This window comes from Dasypus novemcinctus, chromosome 8, assembly GCF_030445035.2.
Source record: "Dasypus novemcinctus isolate mDasNov1 chromosome 8, mDasNov1.1.hap2, whole genome shotgun sequence".
Lineage (NCBI taxonomy): Eukaryota > Metazoa > Chordata > Mammalia > Cingulata > Dasypodidae > Dasypus > Dasypus novemcinctus.
This window is the reverse complement of record NC_080680.1, coordinates 85,209,411-85,232,833: the sequence shown is the minus strand read 5'-3', so window position 1 is coordinate 85,232,833 and position 23,423 is coordinate 85,209,411. Positions and strand designations below refer to the sequence as shown.

The 23,423-nt window shown below is 37.1% G+C and overlaps 1 protein-coding gene across 1 annotated transcript in view; it reads right to left on the bottom strand.

Annotated features, from left to right (window-relative positions):
* Positions 1-23,423, bottom strand: part of MED27 (mediator complex subunit 27) — a 262,494-nt gene that overhangs the window by 24,503 nt on the left and 214,568 nt on the right. Inside the window, exons 5-6 of the mRNA XM_004468043.3 lie at positions 15,083-15,190; positions 5,316-5,357 (exon numbers count right to left, since the gene is read on the bottom strand). Coding sequence (XP_004468100.1) covers positions 5,316-5,357; positions 15,083-15,190 — 150 coding nt within the window. The remainder of the gene's footprint in view (positions 1-5,315; positions 5,358-15,082; positions 15,191-23,423) is intronic.

Below are 23,423 nucleotides of genomic sequence, written 5' to 3'. Positions count from 1 at the left end.
GGAATTCTTTTACCTTATGTGTGGGTATTTTGCATTGTGATCCTTACTCAAGACATTAACATGAGTAGAAAGTTGTTGATTCAAGACAAGTTTGAGATCCACTAAAATTAAATGTATGTTTGTCCTTCTGGTGGTTGTAGAAGCTTCAAATTTTCTTTGGATATCATTAAACGTCTTAGCTCTTGAAGTACAACTTTAATACTGTGTGAATTTTGCCACTTTGCTAACACTGGTATGCTCTGTGCACCCACCATTCCACTGGAATTATTTATTCCATTCATATTAATTTTTTAAAAAAAGATTTATTTATTCATTCATTCCTTTTTTGAATGAATGCGGCTTGTTTCTTTTTCTTTTTGCTGTCTCTTCTCTGTGTCCATTCGCTGTGCATTTTTTCTGTATCTGCTTGTCTCCCTTTTGTTGTGTCATCTTGCTGCACCAGCTCTCCGTGGCACATGGGCCATCAGCTCTCTGCGGTGCATGGGCCAGCTTTGCCTTCACAAGGAGGCCCCAGGATGTGAATCCAGAGCCTCCCATATGGTAGATGGAGCCCAACTGATTGAGCCACAGCCGCTTCCCCATGTTAATTTTTGCTACAAATTTAACTGATGGAGGAGCTTCTGGGTATTTAGGTCCACATTCTATGTTCAGGATATATATTGTTTTCATAACTTATTCTTGTTGGCCCACTAATCATACCTGCCTACCTTGTGTCAAATCTTCACCATCTTCAAGGCCCAGCTAACAGAACCATTGCCTACTCTTTTCTGTCCTTCTTCAAGTTCTTCCAAGAAGCTAAAAATACTAGGAACCCAGTGTAGTTGCACACAAATGTGGCAACCTCCCAATGCATTTAATACTACTGCTTTGGGTTGAGCTTTTCTGGATAATGCTGATAACTGACCAGTCTGCTTAACTACTATCTAAGCAGGCAGATAATGGCAATCAGGGAATATTTACCACTGTACTCTAAAACAATATCTTTTTGGGAAATGCTATATAAAAAATATCAATCAGGATGCCCCAAATGTAAGTGGGTGGACAGGAAGAAAATAGTGCTCTGATACTAAAGAGCAGAGTTTAAAAATGTTGCCACTTCATCCTTCTCTTTTGGCATTTTGAGTTTGAAATGCTAAATATATACCACAAATTGCACCAGGCATTCAGAATCTTCAATGGACAAAGTGGTCCCAGCTTAGCCTTTGGTGCATATTCTGGCTACGGAACAGGAATGTTTACCCTCTACCACCAACAATGACTGAGATTAATACAATGAAGTAAGCACATTACAGTCATTCCCCCCTCATTATTCCATTCTATGTAGTCTTCTACCAACATCTTCTGCAAACACGATGATACGAAAATAGACTTTTTCACAAAATCCCAAACCTTTCCAAGTGACAGTGTTAAAAGCTTTATCAATAAAGGATTAAGCTTAATTCTGTACTATTTATTTTTCAATATATTCCCTAATTTGACAGCAAAAAGAAAATGTTGGTAGGAAAGACAGAGTACTCTTTAATCCATTATTTCTTACCTGCCTCTGAAAAAAAGAAAAGGATTTCCATGTTATCTGCCTTAAATTCTAATTCCAAAGATACTCTAAACTCTCCCTAAATTGTTGTTCTTTAATCTAGTCCAGGTCAGTATCAGAGGTCATGACCAAGTTAAAAATAGGACAAAGGAATCTCAAAAAAAAGGTCTACACAAATACAGATAGTATTGCCACTCAACAGTTGAGATAAAATTTCCTATTTCTTTGAATTCATCAATTTATGTTCTTTGAGTTACTACTTCAAATATATTACATAAACTACAAGGAAAGAATTGACAGGTGCTCCTAAATCTCTCCAACTAGACTAATATCAAATTTTAAACACTGTTTTAGCATGCGTTTGTAGTTTTAAACAAATACAAAGAGTGCTTGGCAGGTTATTTATAGAGGAGATAAAATAAGAAATACAGCACTGTCTCTCCAAATCTATGTCTCACCAAATTTGTGTTTTACTCATTTTATAACTTCCTAATAAACTTTCCACTTGCATTCAAAAATACTTAATACTACACAGAGTGTTTAAATATATATATATGCAAAGGCAAGCATGTGCAGGTACCTCCCTAAAGAAGGTTATCTGAATGAAAACTGGCCCATTGTTAAAATACCAAGTTATAGGTCTGCAGTGCTCACTACTGCTCTGCTAAAGTCTATCATTCACCTTTCATAGAGCCAGGAAAAGTAAACTCATTGAATAGCACATAGGACACTAAGATAAGAACCTATTTTTTTTTTTAAATGACAGCAGCAGCAACTGTTTTAATGTTCCTCACTAAGAAAAATAATAAGGGGTGTTCTTTCTCCTTAGAATGCTTTTCAACCAGCTGCTTGGGGAAAAAAAATGACAAGAACAGTCAGCATGGAAAATGTTAACATTCAAGGCCAAAACTTTATGCATGCTAAACAAGTAATACCCCTGGTATGGTCTCTTAGATAGGAATGCTAAGACTAAAAATGTAGTTTCCTGCACTAAAACCTATATGTGACTACATACTTCTTTCTTTAGACTCTAGTCTAGATGCAGGGAGGAAGGCTATTTTCTTCATTATGTTTCTAGGCAGCTCAGCTGGGTAAATAAGTGTTAGAAGATTTAGGACCATGGTTTTCTTTTTAAAAATAAACCTTTTGTTTTGGAATAGTTTTAGATCTACAGAAAAGTCGCAAAGATAGTACAGAGAGTTCTATAGATCCCTGAGGCTTTTGTGGACCCCAGAAAAGATCATGTCCTTGGAGCCAATCCATTCCTGTGACTATGAACCTACCCTAGGTGGAACCTTTGATTAAATCACTTCAGTCAAGCACCTTTGATTAGGTTACTTCAGTAGGGCATGGCCCAGGGTGGGTCTTAATTCTTACTGGAATCCTTTAAAAACGGGATGAATACGTAGAGAGAGAGCCACAGGAGCTTAGAGATGAACCCATAGAAGCACAGACAGAAAGCCACAGGACCTGAAAGAGAAAGCTGAAGCACCTAGAAGCTGAAAGCAATGGCACCAGAGGAGAAGGCAGAGACTGGCAGACACTGCCATGTGCATGCCTTCCCTGTTAACAGAGATGTCCAGGATTGCATGCAGCTGGTTTTCAAGTCTTTGGGGAGAGAGCACCACCTGATGCCCACTTTGACACTTTTCTCAGCCCTGGAACTGTAAGCTTGCAAGCTGATAAACCCCTATTGTAAAAGTCAACCCATTTCTGAAAAATTGCTTCTGGCAGCTTTTAGCAAACTAAAACAATCCCACTTCCAGTTTTGCTTGCTGCTAACATCTTAACTTAACCAGGGCATATTTATCAAAACTAAGAAGTGAATATATTTGTTACTATTAACTAAATCCCAGGTTTTATTTGGATTTTACCAGTTTTTCCACCAATACCCTCTTTCGGTTTCAAGATCCAATCCATGGCAGCACATTGCATTTAGCTGTCATAAGACCATGAATTTTTAATGCTTATACAGGCTCCCTAAATTTGTGGTTTTTAGCCTCAGACTATTTTCCCTAACTATAGGCACCTGTCCTTTGCTTATCCTTGCAACTGTAAAGGAGTTCAAGGAAAAATGTAAATTGATATAAATTAAACACCATTAGAGAAAGGGCCAGCCTAATATGCTTCTTTGATAGAAAAATTCACTGCTTAATATGTTTTGGGTTTCCTTTTGTGATGATGAAAATGTTTTGGAACTAGATAGAGGTGGTACTTGCCCAACATTGTGACTATACTAAATGTCACTAAACTGTTCACTTTAAAATGGTCAATTTTATGTCATGTGACTTTCACTTAAAAAAAAAAGGCCCTATGCTCTCTATACTACCTGGCACGCCTTGGACACAACCACATAATACTCAATGTGGGAATAACTTGAGCCAGTTTTAAATTCATGTCCATCCTCTGCTTCACTCCCTTCAATGGTTTCTCATTAAACTGATAAGAATATCAAAATTACTGAACAGAGCTTAGAGGCACCTACCTGATCTGCACTCTGCCTCCCACTATCTCTTCATTCTATCCTTGCCCACTGCATACTCTAGTCACATTGCTTCTGTCAGTTCCTACAACATGCCAAGTCCTTCCTCAAAATAAGGTTTCTAGACTACTGTTTCCATGACCTGGGAATCTCTTTCCATGAATTTTATATGGCTGGCTCCTTCTCACTCTGCCAGCCTCAGTTTACATTTGCCTTACAGAGGCCCCTTCTGATTACCCTAATGTCAAAGAGGCTCCTCTTATCGTTCTTAGTCACAGTCCACTAGCAACAACCTGGAATTATCTAAAGTATTTACTCCTATATTACATTTCCTTGTCTATCTTATTTTCACCTGTATCCCTAGCACCTAGCACAGTGCCTGGCACATAATAAAGGGGCTCCATAAATAACGGTTATTGAACTTGATGAGGCAATCAATGAAATTTCAACCAACTCTTTATAATTTGTACCACTGCACAAAAGCAGATATAGAGGATATAAAAAAAGGAAACTGGCTGTTGCCTTGCCTGTGGGGGAGGGGGCCCTTGTACTGTCAGGGTGGTGGAAATCCTCATAAGCCATAGGCATTGAACTAGTCTAGGGAAGAAATTAATGTTCTCTCCTCAAATTTCAATTTTTCCTAACATTTCCTGAACAGTATTTTATGAGGAGCCTGATACATAAAAAAGATACCACCAGAGTGACAACAGTTAGAATGGAGGGTAGGGTGAGGGGTGGAAAAAGGGTGAGGGATGGAAAAAGGGTGAGGGCAGAGCCAGCCTAGCTACCAGGACCCCTTTACCCTATCCCTAAAGTGCCTGCAGAGACCACTAGTGCTCTGAGATAGCAAGTCTTAAAACTTGTGGGTTGTACTTGCAGCAACTCCAACACCCACATTTTTTTTTTAAAGCCAGATTTATTGAATTATGATTTATATAAATATTCACCCTTCTTAAGAAAATAGTCCTATGAGTTTTGACAAACATGTATACTTACATAATCACCATCAAAATTAAGATATAGAAATATTTCCATTACCCCAAACAAGTTGCCTTGTGCCCCTTTGTAGTTAATTCTCTCTCCCATTCCTAGTCCCTGACAACTACTGATCTTATTTGTCTTTAAGGTTTTGTCTTTTTCAGAACGTCATATAAATAGAACCATACAGTGAGCAGTCTTTTGAGTCTGAGTTTTTTTTCACTTTTTAAAAAGGTTTATGATTTGAGAGCAATGTTTATACCACAGAGCATTCATATTTCCCTTAATGTTTCTTGAGTGAGACATAAAAAGTAAACTTACCTTCTGGAACACCTGATAGTTAGATTTGGACCATATATCAAGCTGTGGGGGAAGAGAGATAATTTTATCAGTATTGACTTTGGAATTTTGGACTTAAGAAATGACGTTACAGTTAATAAACTTGAAAAAAAAATCAAACATTCTGACTACACAATAACAGAATCCCAGGGTTGAAAAGGATCTTAAATCTTATGTTTGAATTTCCTCCACGTCAAACCGTAAGGTGATTTAAAGAAATTAAATGAAGGAAGACAGGGAAGTCAACTTGAGGCACTTGTTGCTTCCTAAGCAGCTTCTTTAAGCTGAGTCCCTTGCTCACTTTCCTAACCCTCACTCTTACTGCTGCTCTCTTGCATTCCTCAACACGTCAAGGTCAATTCTGCCTCAAGACCTTTGCATTTACTATACCCTTTGCCTGGAATGCTTTTCCCATAAACCTTCACATAGTTCTTCCTGCTATACTGCTTTCATTCAAATGCCACTTTATCAGAGAGGCATTTCCTAGCTAACCTAGCTAAAATATTATTCCCAATACCTGTTTTGATTCTCTTTACTCTTTTGAAAAAAATTATCATAACACTTAAACCTACCCAAAATTCTATTATTTGTTTGTTTAGAATCTATCTTGACCATACGACTGTGTACTCAGTGAAGGCAGGAGCCTTGTCTTAACCTCCCACTGCCTCCCCATGTCCCGGAATGGGACCTAGCACATTGAAGGCATCAGAAGGTCCTTACTGAGTGGAGGAATACCAGTAGCTCCCAGTTGTGAAGTCTGTGCCAAGCCAGGCACTGCACTAGGACCTCTATGTGCACTCTCATTTAACCCCTAGAAAAGCCAAGGCAGCTGGTACCATTAGCAACCTTACTTTACAGATGACAAAACAGTAGGTTGGAGCCATTAAACAGCCCAAGGTTATCTAGAGAGCTCTCTTACAAATGGTCTTTTCTGGTGGTGCTCAAAGCTGCCTGGGCATCAGAAGTCCCTGAGGGGATTATTATTATTATTATTATTATTATTTTCTCTCTTAAAATACACAGGTTCTTTTGGTCTCTCTTCTGGAGTGTCTGAATTAACAGCTTTGGAGTGAGCCCAAGAATTTGTTCCTTTTCTCCTTAAGACTTTTTGTTTATTTGTTTATTTTTCAGCAATGCTCCCCAGGTGAACTGTGATGCCTAGTCACATCAGACACCCCTGATCCACGGTGCCCCCTACTTTACAAATGAAGGTCTGAGATTTGAAATATGAGTACAGCTTGAGTAAACCCAGCCCAGTCCTCCTCTGCACACACTCAGTTGCACTTAGAGTACCTAAGTGACACATTATAATTTTTGGTTTAACAGGATTGTATGATAAACCAAATTAATGTTTTATCATGTTTCAAGAGTTTGAAACAAGTATGGCACACACACACACAAAAATTACCTCAATACAGTGCTGGGAGATAGCTCAAGGATACTGTAGATTAAAAGAGGAAGCCATCAGTGTGTCCCATGGGTGCTAATAAAGTCGACTTTAATATATAAGTTCAAGATTTGAGAAAATTGAAACACCTGGTCAATGGGCCTCTTGGAACCTGCCTTTGGGGTTGGCCAGTGGTCAAGATGGAAACCTGAGACATGACTGTTTAAGCTTGTATGTTGTGTTATTGATTTTGGAGCACCAGAGAACATGAGAAAGAATCAGATGGGAAAATTCCTCTAAGAAAACAGGGAGTAAAGAATTTCATTTGACATGGGACATTTCAGAGTTCTGTTTCTATTCTGAGGAAAACTCCAAAACTTGACTTTCTAAAAATTCCTTGGAAATTAAAGTTGGGCTGTGAAAGGCACAAATTCAGTTGTCCTTGGTTTCTTCCTGTTCAAAATTAGTGTAAATTTCACTGAGTTTGAAAACTTTAGAACAATAGAGAAAGTTAAGATGATGATGAGGAAGCCACTCTCCAGACCTCTGTAGGACTCCTGCTGGAGAGGGTGAAGGTTTAGTTAACCCAAGTCTTTAGTATCAGTAAAGCGAGAGCTTTGATTGATCATTCATTCATTCATTCAACCTGGAAAATATACCTCAAATTCATCTATTTCTCCCTTTCCCATTGCTTGCACCATTTCTTTCCTGGATTTTCACAAAAGCCACCTAATAGGCCTGCTTCTACTCTGGCTAAACTGTCCTCTAGAAAGGTCATAATTTTCACAGCACTGTTCTGGATTTAAATCAATTGATGGGAGTAAGAATTTTAGAAATCTTTAAGCATTAGAATTTTAATTTGACAAGCTAACAATGGGCAGGGAATGGGTAGGTAGGGTTGACATGTTACCTCCAGATAATGCTTAAGGAAAACTAAAAAAAAAAACATATGAAATTCTTTCCGTTTGTCATTTCTGTTGAAGGAAACAACTGTTGGATAGGCGGTTATATTTGGAAGGATAAGTCAGGTTCATATTACTTTCTTAGTGCAGCAGTATAGCCTAGGACTTAAAAAACGAAACATTTAAAGATTGTTCAGGGATTGCAGGACAAATAAGAATGACTTCTTGCATCTTTTAGTTCTACCAAATTACTGCTGAGATGGTAGTGAGATGCCAAAGATTTTCAGTCTAAATTTTAAGTATCATCAATGTCAACTTGGAACCAACACAGTTCTCTTTCCATTTTAAGCCCACAGCTGCTGCTTCTGAAGTTCTCCACTGTTTATTCTTCCTGTCTGCTAACATTATATACAGGTAGACCAAGAAGACATAAGCAGAAGGCCACAAACAAGCAAATAAGCAAACAAAAAACAGAAAAGGAAGAACCTGTATATACACTAAAAAGTTATTTTTATTTATAAGAGGAAAAAAGTCCATCAGTATCTGCAAAATGTTTTATTAAAAATTTTATCGAGAGAAATATGCATAGACTTAATTAAGAGATGGACTCTCTAGCCTAATTGTGGATTCTCAAAACAAACATGCCTATTCAAAGTGGTAAAGTTGCTCTTTTTGAAAAGCAGTTTATATATATTATTCAGTACTCTAGGGAACAGTTCCTACCATCTGGGGCAGAAGGATTTTAGACAATATGGTCTATTTACCTGGTGCAAATTGGTAAGAGAGGGATCTAATAACAATGGGTTTCCCGTTTTGCAGTGAATGCACAGCAGGTGGTTTGTTCTTGATTTTCTGCTAGATTTATGCCAAAGAAAGCCATTTAAATGAGTGTTCTGGAGTCAATGCCCTTCTCTCCTAAGGGCCAGGAAGATTTCAGAAATTCATTTCAGTGAGCCAAGACTGGTCCAAGTGAATATTTATAAGCTTCAGCTTATCTGTTGCAAAGGTGGGCATGGCTACCAATTTTTGCTGGCTGCAATATGAAAAAAGGAGCTGGAAGCTGCAAACCTTCAGACTAACGAATGAGAAATTATTCTGAACTATAGTGTCAGGAAAAAGAAAATGAAGTACTCTTTAATAGATTCTGGGCAAGCATTAGAAATATTTTAAAATGGAAAAGTCAACCTTATGGTAATTGGTGGCTGAATCTGCAGTCTTAGGAGCATTCTCCTGGTCTCAGGGAATTGGAATTAGTATTTCAGGGCTGGAAATGTGGTCTACTCTAAAGTAAACTGGAAACAAACCCCACAGATGACCAACTGCTTTAACTTAGACACATCTGTTCTCAGGACAAACATCAAGTCTTCAAACTTCTTTTCAATGCACAGGAAGAAATAGTGAAAATAGTGACAAATTAAATTTACTCACTAAAAAGAAAACCAGGATGAACTAACATCAGTAAAAACCAGGATGAACTAACATAAGTAATTCTAACCACGATGATGGTTACCACCATTGTAACCACCTATATCACAACCAGGAAGAGCAGAGGCCATTTACTGAATACTGTGTATTTGGCCTTCACTTTAGCTGCACTATCTTTTGAAATCACGGGTTCTTAACAAGGGGTCTGTGAGCTTGAACTGAAATTCAAAAAAAAAACATTATTCTTGTGGGGATGTGTTGGTGCAGGTGTGATATATTTATTAAATAATACACAGTATAGGGTAGACTTATAAGGGGCCCATGGTTTTTATCTGACTGGCAAAGGGGTCTGTGGAACAAAAAAGGTTAAGAACCCTTGTTTTAAATCCTTCCGACAGTAGCATAAGGATGACAAAATTATTTCTAATTCACAGATGAGGGAATTGAGGCTCAGAGAAATTAAGCAACTTATCCAAGGTCACATAGTAAATATGTGGTGGAGAATTCAAAACCAGGTTTGTCTCCAGAGGCCCAACTCTTAATCTCCGAGGAAGACTGCTGTTCAACTAGAATTCAGATGGAATGCTCTGCTGGGGGTACTCTTGCAAAGTTCAACATTACGAATCTGCTTTGAGGCCTATGTTGTGATGATCGATGCTGCTAAAATTCATTTAGAAGGAAGTGAAAATTTCAGCAGCTTATCAGAAAGTTACCAATTCTTTACATCATTTCCGACAACAGTACAATGAATTATAAATTATAAAAACTGACACTTCAAAATAAAACTCATAAGCCTCACAGGGATTTCAACTCTTAAAGCCTTTATTTAGTAGCTCATCTTGCAAAGTCAACAGGTAATAAAAATGTCAGTATGAGAAGAAGGCTACAAATCAGCAATGGTAATGGATTTCTCCACCACAGTCACCTAAGTTTTCAAAATCATGAACTTGTATTTGGTCATCTTCTTAAGCCTGCCCACCCTCCCTTGGAGAATAAAAAAGTGAACAAGTCTTACCAACGAATGCAGTGCTACTGGTCTATTATTCTTCAACTTTTCACTTTCAATCAGGACATACATTTGTTACTGAAAAACTGCTGAAAGCACAATTTCAGGGTATCCTCTGCATATGAATTAAACTAGATTCCCCTTCTCCCAGCTTTCACCCTTCTCCCCCATAAGTAACAAGAGGCCATTTTTCTGAAGGTCGTCTGAACAATTTCAAAGGCTATAACAAATCAAAATGTTCCCTGCATCTAATATCAAACAGGGCTGATGTCAACACTTATTAGAGAAATCAGATTCAAGCTTCCCCCAACCCCTTCGACCCAAACACACACACACACACACCCAACTTTGAAGTGGGAAGAATGCAGGGATCAGAAATTACCCTGGAGACAACTCTCACTGTCTTTGAAGGTTTCCTTTGATACCACCATTTCTTTTCTTTTCTTACGCTAGGAGGCTAAAAGCTGCCTTTTTTTTTTTATTGATATGAGGTAATTAATGAAGCTATAGCATTAACATAACCTAAATTCCCTGATAAGATAAAGTCAACTGAGACACTTAGACTTTTTCAGTTAGTTTGACTGGCATAAAATCAGGACAACGGCCAGGTATTCATCGTAAATCCTGCCTTTTAACACGCTGAGTCACGGCTCTTTGCTATTCCCTGATTACAAATGATAGCAGGTTGGCAAATCTTAAAAGCATTTTTATTTTTTATTAGAGGAATTAGACTAGGGTGCTTGGTACAAAAAATATGCATCACAGGTAAAGAGAATGATTAGGACAGTGGTGCTGGCTGCTATTGCAAAATGATAGCCTTGCTGGGATTGTGATGGAAGAAAAATCTACCAGGTCTAGAAAATGGTAGTGGCACTGAGCCACGAGTGTAACAACAATAATTAACCTTTTCAGAATGCTGGTTACTTTGAGTTTGGAGGGCATGGATGATGGTATAAGCAAAGTACAGATCCTCGTGAGCCCTGCAAGACCTTCAAGCCACACCCCATATCAGTGGCTGTGCTCTAGGAGACTGCAGCAAAACACCCCCAGGCAATCATGTAGGCACCAACTCAGCAAATACAGGGCTGCATCTTTCAAACAGCAAAACTACAAGGAACAATTGTTCTTGTAGACCACACCTTAGGCTCCAAAGGCTCCTTCCAAATGTTACATTTGGCATGTGCCAGACATTTTGACACATTAATTGCCCTGGTTACAATCGTATATAATAAATTGCCCTGTATATTATATGTATATATTATATAAAAAAGATATAAAAATACGGATACTAGTATCAGTATTCAAGATAAAACACTAATAATGTCTTCATGATTTTATTTTTATTTTTTGTAAAGTGCACTGAAAAAAAGATGGGGCTAATCAAATCAGATAGGCTTAGATTCTGAGCAGAGCAGTTACTTAAAAGCTTCTCTGCCAAATGTGGTTAATGTACTTTTAAAATAACAATGGACTTAGTCCTCTAGGTCTTGCTATTTTCAGCTTTGGGGTCCCTGCTTACCACTTGGGCAGATGGATGTAGTTGTAAAAGCGAACAAGAGGATTCCTTTAGCACCATGCTTATGATAATCACAGTAGAATTCAGGTTCCTGAACATACCCCTTTCCTTTCTGATGAACAAAGAACTCATGCTAATCTCTGATTAGGAAAATGTGTGTGTGTATGTCTTTTATTCTTTGATTTATTTAGGACGTCATTACCTGCTCCCTCTTTTAGTTCCCATCTCTAACTTTTGGTTCTCCACTTTTCTACTCCAGTTAAAACTTTTTCATGTCCCAATGATGTATTTTAGACTTATTTATTACCCACTCCTGCATAATATTGGGTTTCTTCTGTGTTCAAGGTACCGAGGTGCATCCTAGGGATACAAAGAGTAACAGGATGCACATTTGCAGGTCTGAGATCAGCTCTGTGTGATGGTGGGCAAATTATGTTACCATCCTAGATCTCAGTTCCCTTATCTGTAAAATGAGTATAAAAGCAGTATTTATGTCATGAAATCATTAGGAGGATTCAATAAACACTGTAGGCAAAGATTGCTTTAATACGATACTTACCATACAATAAATGTATTGTTAGTATACTTATTAATTACAAGATAGACATGTACATGAATAATCATGATGCAGTAATTTTAATACTAATAAAAGATTGTTCAAAATTCTATGGATGAATTAATAAGGATGACGATAATTTGTGCTGCAAGTAGAGGTAAATCTACGTGCCATGCTCCAGAGGCTATGCTCATAAGAACAGGACTTATACAAGAGCCCTTGGGAAAATGGGGACAAGATGAGAAGGAAGATGACATTTAAGTGTGAAAGGAAGAGTAGGAGTATGTCAGGTAGACTAGGAGGGGAAACCAGCCTAGACAATGGGCACAGAACGTGTAAGAGTGGAAGAGTTTAGTATGTTTTGGGAACCACAAGTAGCACATAAGGCTGGACAGTAAGATGAATTGTATGCAGAGAATGATGGCAGATGAGGTCAGAAAGGAAGGCAGTAGCCAGCTCATTAAGCATTTACATGTCTTATTAAGGCATTTGGATTTTATTCTATAAGTTACAGTTTCAGAAGTATGTTCTGCAAAACACTAAGGTCACAATATGCTCCAAGAATAAGGGAAGAGAAAAAGAATTTGGTGATCAAATAAGTCAGGGAAATGTTGTCTACTATACAACCCTCTTGGAGATCCATAAGGAACATAAGCAAACTAAAGTTCCTAAGAATTTCTACAGGAAAGAAACCTACTGAACTTCTTCTAACCCAGTATTTCTCCAACTTTTGTGGCCATGGACTGCTTTTTACCAATTAATATCCTGTTTTGGAAAGGGTTGCTCTGGGCAGTGGGGAAATGGTGAAAAGCAAAAGAATCATATGCTCTGATGTGTATTCTAGGAAGATTGCTCTGGAAACTAAGTGAAAGACTATGGGAGGGAAGTTTGAGTAGAGATTAGAAGTGAGAAGGCTAGTGAAGTTATTCAATTGAGAAATAATGAGAACCTGAAAGGGGTACAGATGGACAGAATTGGCCGAATTTGAGAGAGATTTAAGACGGAGATTTGCCAGAACCTGCTGACAGACTAGTTATAGGAAATCAGGGGAAGGAAGACTTAAGCAATTAAGCGGTGGTACAATTAATCAAGATAAGGAACAGAGGAGGAATATCAAGTTTAGGGAGTGAGATAATGAATTTAGTTTTAGACATGCTGGACTGAAATACTTCGGGGGTCTAGTAGATATGCAGATATGGAACTCAGAGATGTCTGATCTAGAAACAAAATGAGTAAATCCTATGTGGCTTATGTGTGAAACCACAGGAATGGATAAGAATGGCTAGGGGAATGGGCAGAGGGAGAAGAGAATCCTAGGGAAACCAGGAGACAAGGGGTAAATGGGAAAGAAGGAACTATTAATATTTAAAGCAACTAAAAAGGAGTAACTAGAGAGAAATTTTATAAGTGTACATATAAGACTATTTTCTAATTACTTTGTTTTAAGTACAAAATAAATATAATGCTAGTTATTTATATTTACTAGGTGGCAAAGTGCTAAGTTTGATTTACATGTATTAATATTATTTTGGACACTTCAGTATGAGGCATCCTATTAAAGAAATATAATGCTAAAGAGACCATGCAAAGTAGTAAAATATCCATTCTCTCTAATAATTTAAATTCAGAATATGTTTCATTTGCATTATGAATTTAGAATAGTGTGATCCTAACTATCATTTATCTTTTTACTCAATTTTTTTTTATCTCCCCAATTCATCTATAAGTTCTTTGAGAGCAACTATATAGTTATAAACCTTGAAAAAGCCAATGAGAACCATACCTCTAAATGAACAATAACCCAGAGTCTCCTTGGCTGGTTATACACTATTCTAGTGTTTCTTCTGCTGCTGATCAACAGTTTGGAATTTCTCTTTTGGGAACTGCCATTGGAGTTTATGTATCATATATACACAAATCATGCCTGTCTTGATTATCCACTTTATTCCCCATACTTGCTGCATAGATATTTTGTTTCTTCCAAAAAGAAAAAAAAAATCTCTCCTCAAAGTATGGTGGGCTATCAATGGGGATATTTAAGAGAACATGGTAGAGTTCTTGGAGTAAGGATAACTTCCCATTTAGACACTTTATGGGTTACACCTCTTACATAAGACTGTTATGTGCTCAGCCACTTTTATCACCTTTTTCTGAAGAATATTCAGTATAATGTGGCCTTTGGGTGGTGAATGCTAGTACTAACAAACTCTTAAATTTTAATGAAATTCATCAGGAGAAGGGAAAGCTTCTAAGAGTGGGGGAGATTGAGGCTTAGAGCTGGGAAATGACCAACGTGAGTTTGGGTGGGTATGTCAGGCAGAGGGCTCATTACACTCCAGAAGCAAACACAAATGAAGACTGTCAGCTCGCATTATCATCCTCAGATGCTCTCTACAGAGCCATATGGAGTGTGTGCAGCAAAAGAATTAGGGGTTCATATGGGTGAACTTTCTATGAAAGAAATCATCCATGGAAATAACTTATCTTTTTTTAGTAGCAGCTATTCAGTATGTAACTTACCGAGGGCTACTTATGAGCATCATGGAAAAAAGATCATCATCAAGTTGTATATCAAACTAACTAGAATATTCCTCATAGTTTTAGCAAAAGCAAAATACTGAACCCTGGGCTATTGATATGCAGCTTGTCGTGGCAAAAAAAAAAGATCCATATCCTCAGAAGATACATTTAATGAGGCAACTGAGGTCTAAGGTGATAAATTAGAAATTCAAGTAAGGGCACCAGGCTTAGAGGAAAAAGTAGAAGCTTGATGCAAAACGCAAGCAGAAAGAATGAAATTTTTTTTGTGTGTATGAAGTGTTCATCTTCATTCTGACGTATCTATGTTTGTTGATAATTTCAGTTATGATTTCAGTCATTTATCTGGGACTTCACTACTTTTTTTCTGGGATACAAGAAATAAAGAAAAAGCAAAACAAAAGGCTCAGAATGCTTACCTTGCCGTCTTCTGTGTAGACATTTTCATTATACCCCTTTACTATTGTTCGATCAATAAATAGGCTCCGCATGACAACAATCACTTTCAACACTTTTCCCAAGGTTACCTGTCAAAACACATGCATGAAAACATGGAAGTCTCTAACCTGAACATGCAAATCACACAAAGTTGGGCAAGACTATTAACAAGAAAAAAAGATCATCTACCCATCCTGTTTCTGAGAAATGTACCATAGGACATTTTGAGAAAGTTATTATGGTTGTCCTTTGTGCTATCATTCTAAAACATTTAAGAACAACTCTCAACAACTCCAAGTTCTTCCATGAATCACTTAAAGATGTAGTGACTCCCAGCTCATCTAACTACCCTGAATTTATTTATTCTCAAGGATAACTTTCACGTTCACTATCTGCTAGATAAAGTAAAATTTCCCTTTATTTTTTCTGTTTTAAGATTACCTTCTTCAAAGGGAATCCTGTGATTCTGGCATTCTAGGATTTAGGGAGCACGTTTGCTTTCATATTGTATTAGTCAGCCAAAGGGGTGCTGATGCAAAATATCAGAAATTGGTTGGTTATTATAAAGGGTATTTATTTGGGATACGAGCTTACAGATACCAGGCTATAAAGTATAAGTTACTTCTCTCATCAAAGTCTATTTTCACATGTTGGAGCAAGATGGCTGCTGATGTCTGTGAGGGTTCAGGCTTCCTGGGTTCCTCCAGGCTCAGCTCTTCTGTTTTCTCCACAAGGTCAGCTATAGACTATGAGGCTTTTAGACTTTGCCTCTCTCTACAAGGTCAGCTGTAGACAAAGAGGTGAATGGCTGTTTCTCTCCCTGGGGTTTCTGCTGTGTCTAAGGAGCCATCTCTAGTCCTCTGTGTTCTTCTCCTGGTTCAGGTCCTCTCTTCCTGGGTCTTGCTTCTCTTTCCTTTGTGTGCTGACTTCCTGCAGCTCCAGCTTAAGACTTCAGCATCAAACTCCAACATCAAAATTCCAACATCAGAAAACCCCCTACTCTGTCCTTTGCTATGCCTTTTATCTGTGAGTCCCCACCCACCAAGGGGTGGGTACTCAACACCCTAATGACATGGGCCAATCAAAGCCCTAATAATAACTTAATCACACCCAGGTACAGACCAGATTACAAACATAATCCAATATCTATTTTTGGAATTCATAACCATATCAAACTGCTACATATATTATATTATGGCCCTATATATACCCATGGAGTATGCAAAAATATAGAAAGTACAAGTAGGCAACATAAAAACCCTCTGGTTTTTCTTTTTAATTGCTGGTATAAACTGGAGATGTGATACCAAAGAATATCTAGAGGAAAAGTAAAGTAGATGAATTTTATCTTTGCAAAATAAACATAATCTTGGAAATATATTTAAGTGCTTTTACTCTCTCAGAACAAAAGCATGTATTATGGATTAAAAAAAAAAAAAGCCCTGGAAAAAGTGCAGTTTCATATATGCCAGGGAAAAAGTAACCTGTTGTATTTGCTGGAATAGGATCAGCAGTGAGAAGAGAAATAGCACCTCTCTTTTAAGGAAACTGCATAACTTTTCTATTACTTTGCTTACCCTCTTCTTTATTATTTCATGGATAAGATCCCAAAGGCAGAGCCAGCACAGAACCAATCCAAGATCCATGCTCTTGGTTGTTCCAATGAAGCTTTATTTTTAAGATTTATTTTATTTATTTATTCCGGCCCACCCCCCCCCCCCCATTGTTTGTGGTCACTGTCTGCTCTCTGTGTCCATTTATTGTGTGCTCTCTGTGTCTGCTCATCTTCTCTTTAAGAGGCACTGGGAACTGAACCCAGGACCTCCCATGTTGAAGAGAGATGCTCAATCACCTGAGCCAGCTCAGCTCCCTGGTTTGCTGTATCTCTCATTGTCTTTCCTCTATGTCTCTTTTGTTGTGTCAGCTCGTCGTACCTGCCTGCCACACTAGCTTGCCTTCTCTAGGAGGCACCAGGAACTGAACCTGTGACCTCCCATGTGGTAGGTGGAAGCCCAATTGCTCGAGCCATATCCGCTTCCCTCAATGAGGCTTTGACATTATAAAATTATAGCTGAAAGTCCTGAAGACACCAGTAAGACAGACGCCTTAGCCCCAAACAGTAATCTTGATCCTTCACTTCAACTTGTTACCAGTTTCTAAGAATGATGCCCCCTTTTAACCATCATTTATTTATTTTCCCATTCCTTGCAGTTTTTCAACTGACTGTTCCCACTAACAACTTTCTTCTTTCCTTGATTAGTTCTTAGAAAAAGTGAATATTTCTAATATCTGGTTTCTTCAGTAATTTTAAGTGCTTGGTTGGTGTCCTTATTTTTATATGTATAAATTGGTAAAATAGATAGGGTAAGAAAAAAATATGATGATGTTAATTAAAATAGCCTTATTTCTGTATAGTACTTTAAAATATTGCCACACCATGTAAAATGTAATTGTCCATTTTTTGTACAACTAAAAGTCACTACTTAAGAATGTCAATAAACCATGAAGACAGGATAAGCAACTCTGCCAATCCACATATAGTGCATTGGAAGAAGAAAGAGAGGGTGTGAGGGAAGGAGGTGGCTAAGTAATAGATTTATAGTTTTGTAATTCACTATAAGAACTGAAATCAATTACCTCTCACTAGGCTAAAGTAGAGGTTCTATATACTTCCTCCAACTGGGTCACCATTTTCAATTACTTTAATTCTCTTTGCTAATAAGCATAGATTACTACGCAATTGTTTCCTAAAACAAAATCTAGCTGACTTGAATTAGCTGTTAAATAACTTTAGTAGGCACAAATTCAAGTTTGAGATGAAATTCAGAAAAACATACTAGAGATACCAGAAATTTTACATATGCAGACATTTTGCTTTGAAAAGTTAATTTTGATATTTTAAAGGTACTAAAATTTTCTTATTTGCAGATGACATGAACATATAAAAAACAAACAAACAAAAAAATCCCAAACTAAAACAAAGCTACTAGAGCCAATAATGAATTCAGCAAAGTTTTGGGTTATAAGACCAAAAGACAAAAATCAGTGGTGTTTCAATATACTGGTAAAAAATAATCTGAAAAGGAAAAAAAGAAAAAAATCCATTTACAGTAGCAACTAAAAGAATCAAATATCTAGGGATAAATTTAACCAAAGGATGTAAAAACTTGTACATGGAAAACTACAAAACATTGCTGAAAGAGATTAAAAAAGATCTAAAGAAATGAAAGTATATTCCGTGTTCATGGATTGGAAGACTAAAAATCATTAAGATGTCAGTTCTACCCAAAACGATTTATAGATTCAGTGCAATCCTGATCAAAATTCCAACAGTCTTCTTTGCAGAAATGGAAAAGCAATCATGAAATTCATATGGAAAAATAAGGGACTGTGGATAGCCAACACCAACCTGAAAAAGAACAAAGTTGGAGGACTCAACTTCCCAATTTCAAAACTTATTACAAAGCTACAGTAATCAAAACAGTGTGATATTCCAACTGACATGGCACTCCATGGGAAAGAATAGACTCTTCAACAAATGGTGCTGAGAAAAACTGGATATCCACATGCAAAGAAATGAAAGTGGACCTCTACCTCATACTTTATGAAATGGATCAACAACCTAAACATAAAAGCTAAAACTATATAACTGAAAAAGAAAACATAGGGGAACATCTTCAGGACCTTGTATTAGACAATGGATTCTTAGACTTTATACTAAAAGCATGCGCAATAAAATAGATACACTGACGGATCAAATTTTAAAACTTTTGTGCATCAAAGGACATTACCAAGAAAGTGAAAAGACAAATTACAGAATGGGAGAAAATATTTGGAAACCACACATCTGATAAGGGTTTAACATGCAAAATACACAAAGAACTACTGCAACTCAACAACAAAAAGACAAACGACCTACTTAAAAGAATGGGCCAAGGATCTGAATAGATATTTCTTTAAAGAAGATATACAAATAGCCAATAAACACATGAAATGGTGCTCAACATCATTAGCTATGAATTAGGGAAATGCAAATCAAAACCACAATGACATACCATGGATATTATTTTTTAAAAACAGAAAATAACAAATGTTTGTGAGAAACAAGAATCCTCGAACATTATTGGGGGGAATTAAAAAGGTGTAACCTCTTCTGTGGACCTTGTATCTTCAATGCAGCTGTGGTACATCATTTTCTTATAAGTCCACATCTCTCTGACATACCCTTCTGCCATCAGGCTTAGAAAAGCCCTCTACTTTTAAGAGCTCATGTCAGTAGATGAAGCCCACATGTATACTCTCTTTATGTTAAGGTCAATTGTGCCTTACAACTTAATCATGGGACTGACAGGTTGGATCATGGAACAGTTAAGGGACAAAAGTGGGAAAACTGGGGAAACTAAAATGAAGTCTCTAGTTTTGATAACAGTATCTTATTCATGTTAAAACTTTTTTTAGTTTTGATATATGTATCACAGTTACATAAGTTAATATTAGATGATGTTGAAGACTCCATAGCAACACATTGTACAAACTTTACCATTTCTGTAAATATAAAATTTGAAAACAAAAAGTTTTTTTTTTTTTTAAGAAATGTTAAATACATTAAAAAAAAATAAAGGGCAAGAAATTGCCTAAAAAAAAGAAAAAGGTTCAACCACTGTATAAAAGAGTTTGGCAGTTCCTTAGAAAGTTAATTATATATTTACTATACAACCCGACAATCTCACTTTTAGGTATATACCCCTGTATTAGTCAGCCAAAGGGGTGCTGATGCAAAATACCAGAAATTGGTTGGTTTTTATAAAGGGTATTAATTTGGGGTAGGAGCTTACAGATACCAGGCCACAAAACATGTTACTTCCCTCACCAAAGTCTATTTTCATGTGTTGGAGAGCAAGAGGGCTGCTGACGTCTGAGAGGGTTCAGGCTTCCTGGTTTCCTCTCTTCCAGGTTCTTGCTTTTCTCTGGGTTCAAGGTTCTTCTCTTCCCAGGGCTTGCTTCTTCCTGGGCTCAGGGTTCCTCTCTTCCTGGGGCTGGCTTTTCTTTCCTCTGTGTGCTTACTTCCTGGGGCTCCAGCTTAAGGCTTCAGCATCGAAAACCCACTCCAACATCGAAAACCCTCAACTCTGTCCTTTGCCATGCCTTTTATCTGTGAGTTCCCACCCACCAAGGGGTGGGGACTCAATACCTTAATGACATGGCCCAATCAAAGCCCTAATCATGCCCAGGTACAGACCAGATTACAAACATAATCCAATATCTATTTTTGGGATTCATAACCATATCAAACTGCTATAAACCCCAGTAATTGAAAGCAGGGACTTGAACTGATATTTGCACACTGATATTCATATCAGCACAATTCATAATAGCCAAAAAGGAAGAAGCAATCCAAGTGTCCATCAATGCATGAATGGATAAACAAAATGTGGCGTATACATACAATGGAATATTACTCAGCTATAAGAAGGAATGAGGTTCGGATATGTGCTACAATATGGATGAAACTTGAAGACATCGTGCTAAGTGGAAAAAGCCAGACACAAAAGGACAAGTATTGCGTGATCTCACTTGTATGGAAATAATTAGAATATATAAATTCATAGTTAGAAACTCACAGGTTACCAGAGGCAAAGGTAAGGGTGAAGAATAGGGACTTAATGCTTAATTGGCACAGAGTTTCTGTTTGGGGTGATGGAAAAATTTTGGTCATGGATGATGTTGATGGTAGTACAACATTGTGAATATAACTAACAGCAAGTAACTAACATACTTGAAAGCGGTTAAAAAAGAAAATTTTATACTGCATATATATTACCAGAATAAAATAATTAAACACCCATAGAATATGTAACACACCAAGAGAACCCTAATGCAAGCCATGGACTTTAGTTAATAATATAATTATACTAATATTGGTTCATCAATTTTAAGAAATGTATAACATCGATGAAATCTGTGGGGACGGGGAAAGTGGGAAGGTGGGGCTGAATGGGAAATTTACTTTCTGCATGTGTTTTCTGTAAACCTACAACTGCTCTAAAAACTAAAGTGATAAAAAAAAGTTAATTTTAGTATCTTAAAGTTAACTTTAAGTTAACTGAGGGAAGCGGATGTGGCTTAAGTGATAGAGTTTCTGCATACCATAATGGAGGACCTGGGTTATATCCCTGGGGTCTCCTGGTAAAAAAGAAGAAGAGAAAGCATGCTCGTGCAGTAAGCCAGTACCCGTGTGAGTGCCCACGTGGCGAGCCAGTGCTCATGTGAGTGCCCATGTGGTGAGCAAATGCCCGCGCAAGTGAGTCATGCAGCAGGATGATGATGCATCAGAAGAGAGACAAAGGGAGAATCAAGGTGAAGAGCAAGAGAAACCAGGAACTAAGGTGGCTGGCATGACAGGGAACCTCTTTCCACACCTGGGGTCTCCAGGATCGAATCCTGGTGCATCCTAGAGGAGAGAAACTGAGAAAAGAAGACAATACAGACAGCAAAAACAGCAGGGCAGGAGGAGGGGAAGGGGGAAAAATAAATAAATCTTAAAAAAAAAAAAGTTAATTGACATGAAAAAAAGTTAACTAATACATGTGCATTTTGGAAAAATTTAAAATTAGAGAAAAGAATACAATTGTTCACCATCTTCCCATCCAAAGATAATCACCATTAACATTTTGGGGATACTTCTTTTTAATCTTTTTTGCTACCCAAGATTTACCGTTATTCAATTTTTAACATGGTTATATATGAAACTATACAATTTTAAATCAAAGTTTTATTTAAAACTATGACATAAGAAATGTTCCATATTGTTAGGCAGGCTTCAAAAATTGTGTTAAATGCTGCATAGTATTCTGTTGAGTAGAGATACTATAATTTCCTTAACCATTCTCTTATTGTTAGAAATTTTAATTGCTTCCAAATTTTCCCTTTCTTGCATTTGGGTTTATTTCCTTAGGACAGATTTGTAGAATTGTAATTCCTGAGGCAAAAGTACAAGTATTTTAAGGCTTTTGATAAAATCTGCGAAACTGCTAACCATGAGGGTCATGGCAATCCACAGAAAGGTATGAACACACAGCTATTTCATTCTGCTCTCGTTAGAATTATTATAAAAAGAAAATAAAATTTTCTCCCATAAATACTAACAACTTATTTTTAAACCTTTTATAATGGAAAAATTTAAAACAAATATAAAAGTATATGATACAGTATGAAAAACCACCATGGGCCTTATTCCAGCCTCTATTTCTACCCCTACCTACTTTTCCCTTCCTGTATTATTTTGAAACAAATACTAGCCATTGTATCATTTCATCTGTAAATATTTTGCTATATATCTCTAAAAGATATACTCTTAAAAGTATAATCACAATACCATCCCATCTACACAAGAATTCTCTAATATCATCAAACATACATTTTAGTCAGTATGCATATTTCCAACAGGCTCATAAATGTCACTTTTTAAAAAGCTTGTTATTCTTTCAAATATGGTCAATACAATGTGAATGTTTGACATGTCTCATAAGTTTCTCCTAAAGTAAAAGTATCACCCCCTTTCCTTTCTCCCACCCATTTTATTTATTGAAGAAACTGCATCATTTTTTTCATAGAGTTTCACAGTCTAGATTTTGCTAACGGTATCCTGAAAGTATACTTTAACATGGGTTTCTCCTTACTCTGTAATTCCTGCAAATTGGTAGTTAGATCAGATTCAAGCTTGATTTTGGGGAACAAGATTGTAGGCAGTGTTACAGTCTACTAACAGGAGGCATACAAAGTCTGATGCTAGCAGTTAGCCCATTAATTCATTGGGGGTTACAGAGGGTAACATTCGAATGCCATCATTCTTTCTTGTTATTAGTTGGAAAGAAAAGAAAAAAAAGAAAAACTGCTCCTTACCTACTATTTGGTTACTCCAACTATGACGTTTATTACATAGGTCAGATAAATGTGTGATTTTTCCCTATTTAACAGTTTTCAAAACAATGCATTTGTTCATAAGTTTTCTTCCAGTGTATATCAATTAGTCCCCCCCCCAATAAACATTTAACATTATTATAAACTCATGGATTTAAATGCATTTGATATGTTTTTATCTGACGCAGTTATTATTCTTACTGATGCTCAAATTGCCCTGTCTGTGGCCTACAGGCATTTCTTTCAGGTTGGCTCCTGACTTCTTTTGTTACAACCCCAGTCATCTTTGATAGCTTCTTTGGCATCTGGCATAAGATGTTCCAGACTCACCTTGTTTGCAATTCCTGCCTGAAATTTTGAATCAGCCATTTCCTCAAGTAGCCCCTTGTTCTTTTCAGTGGG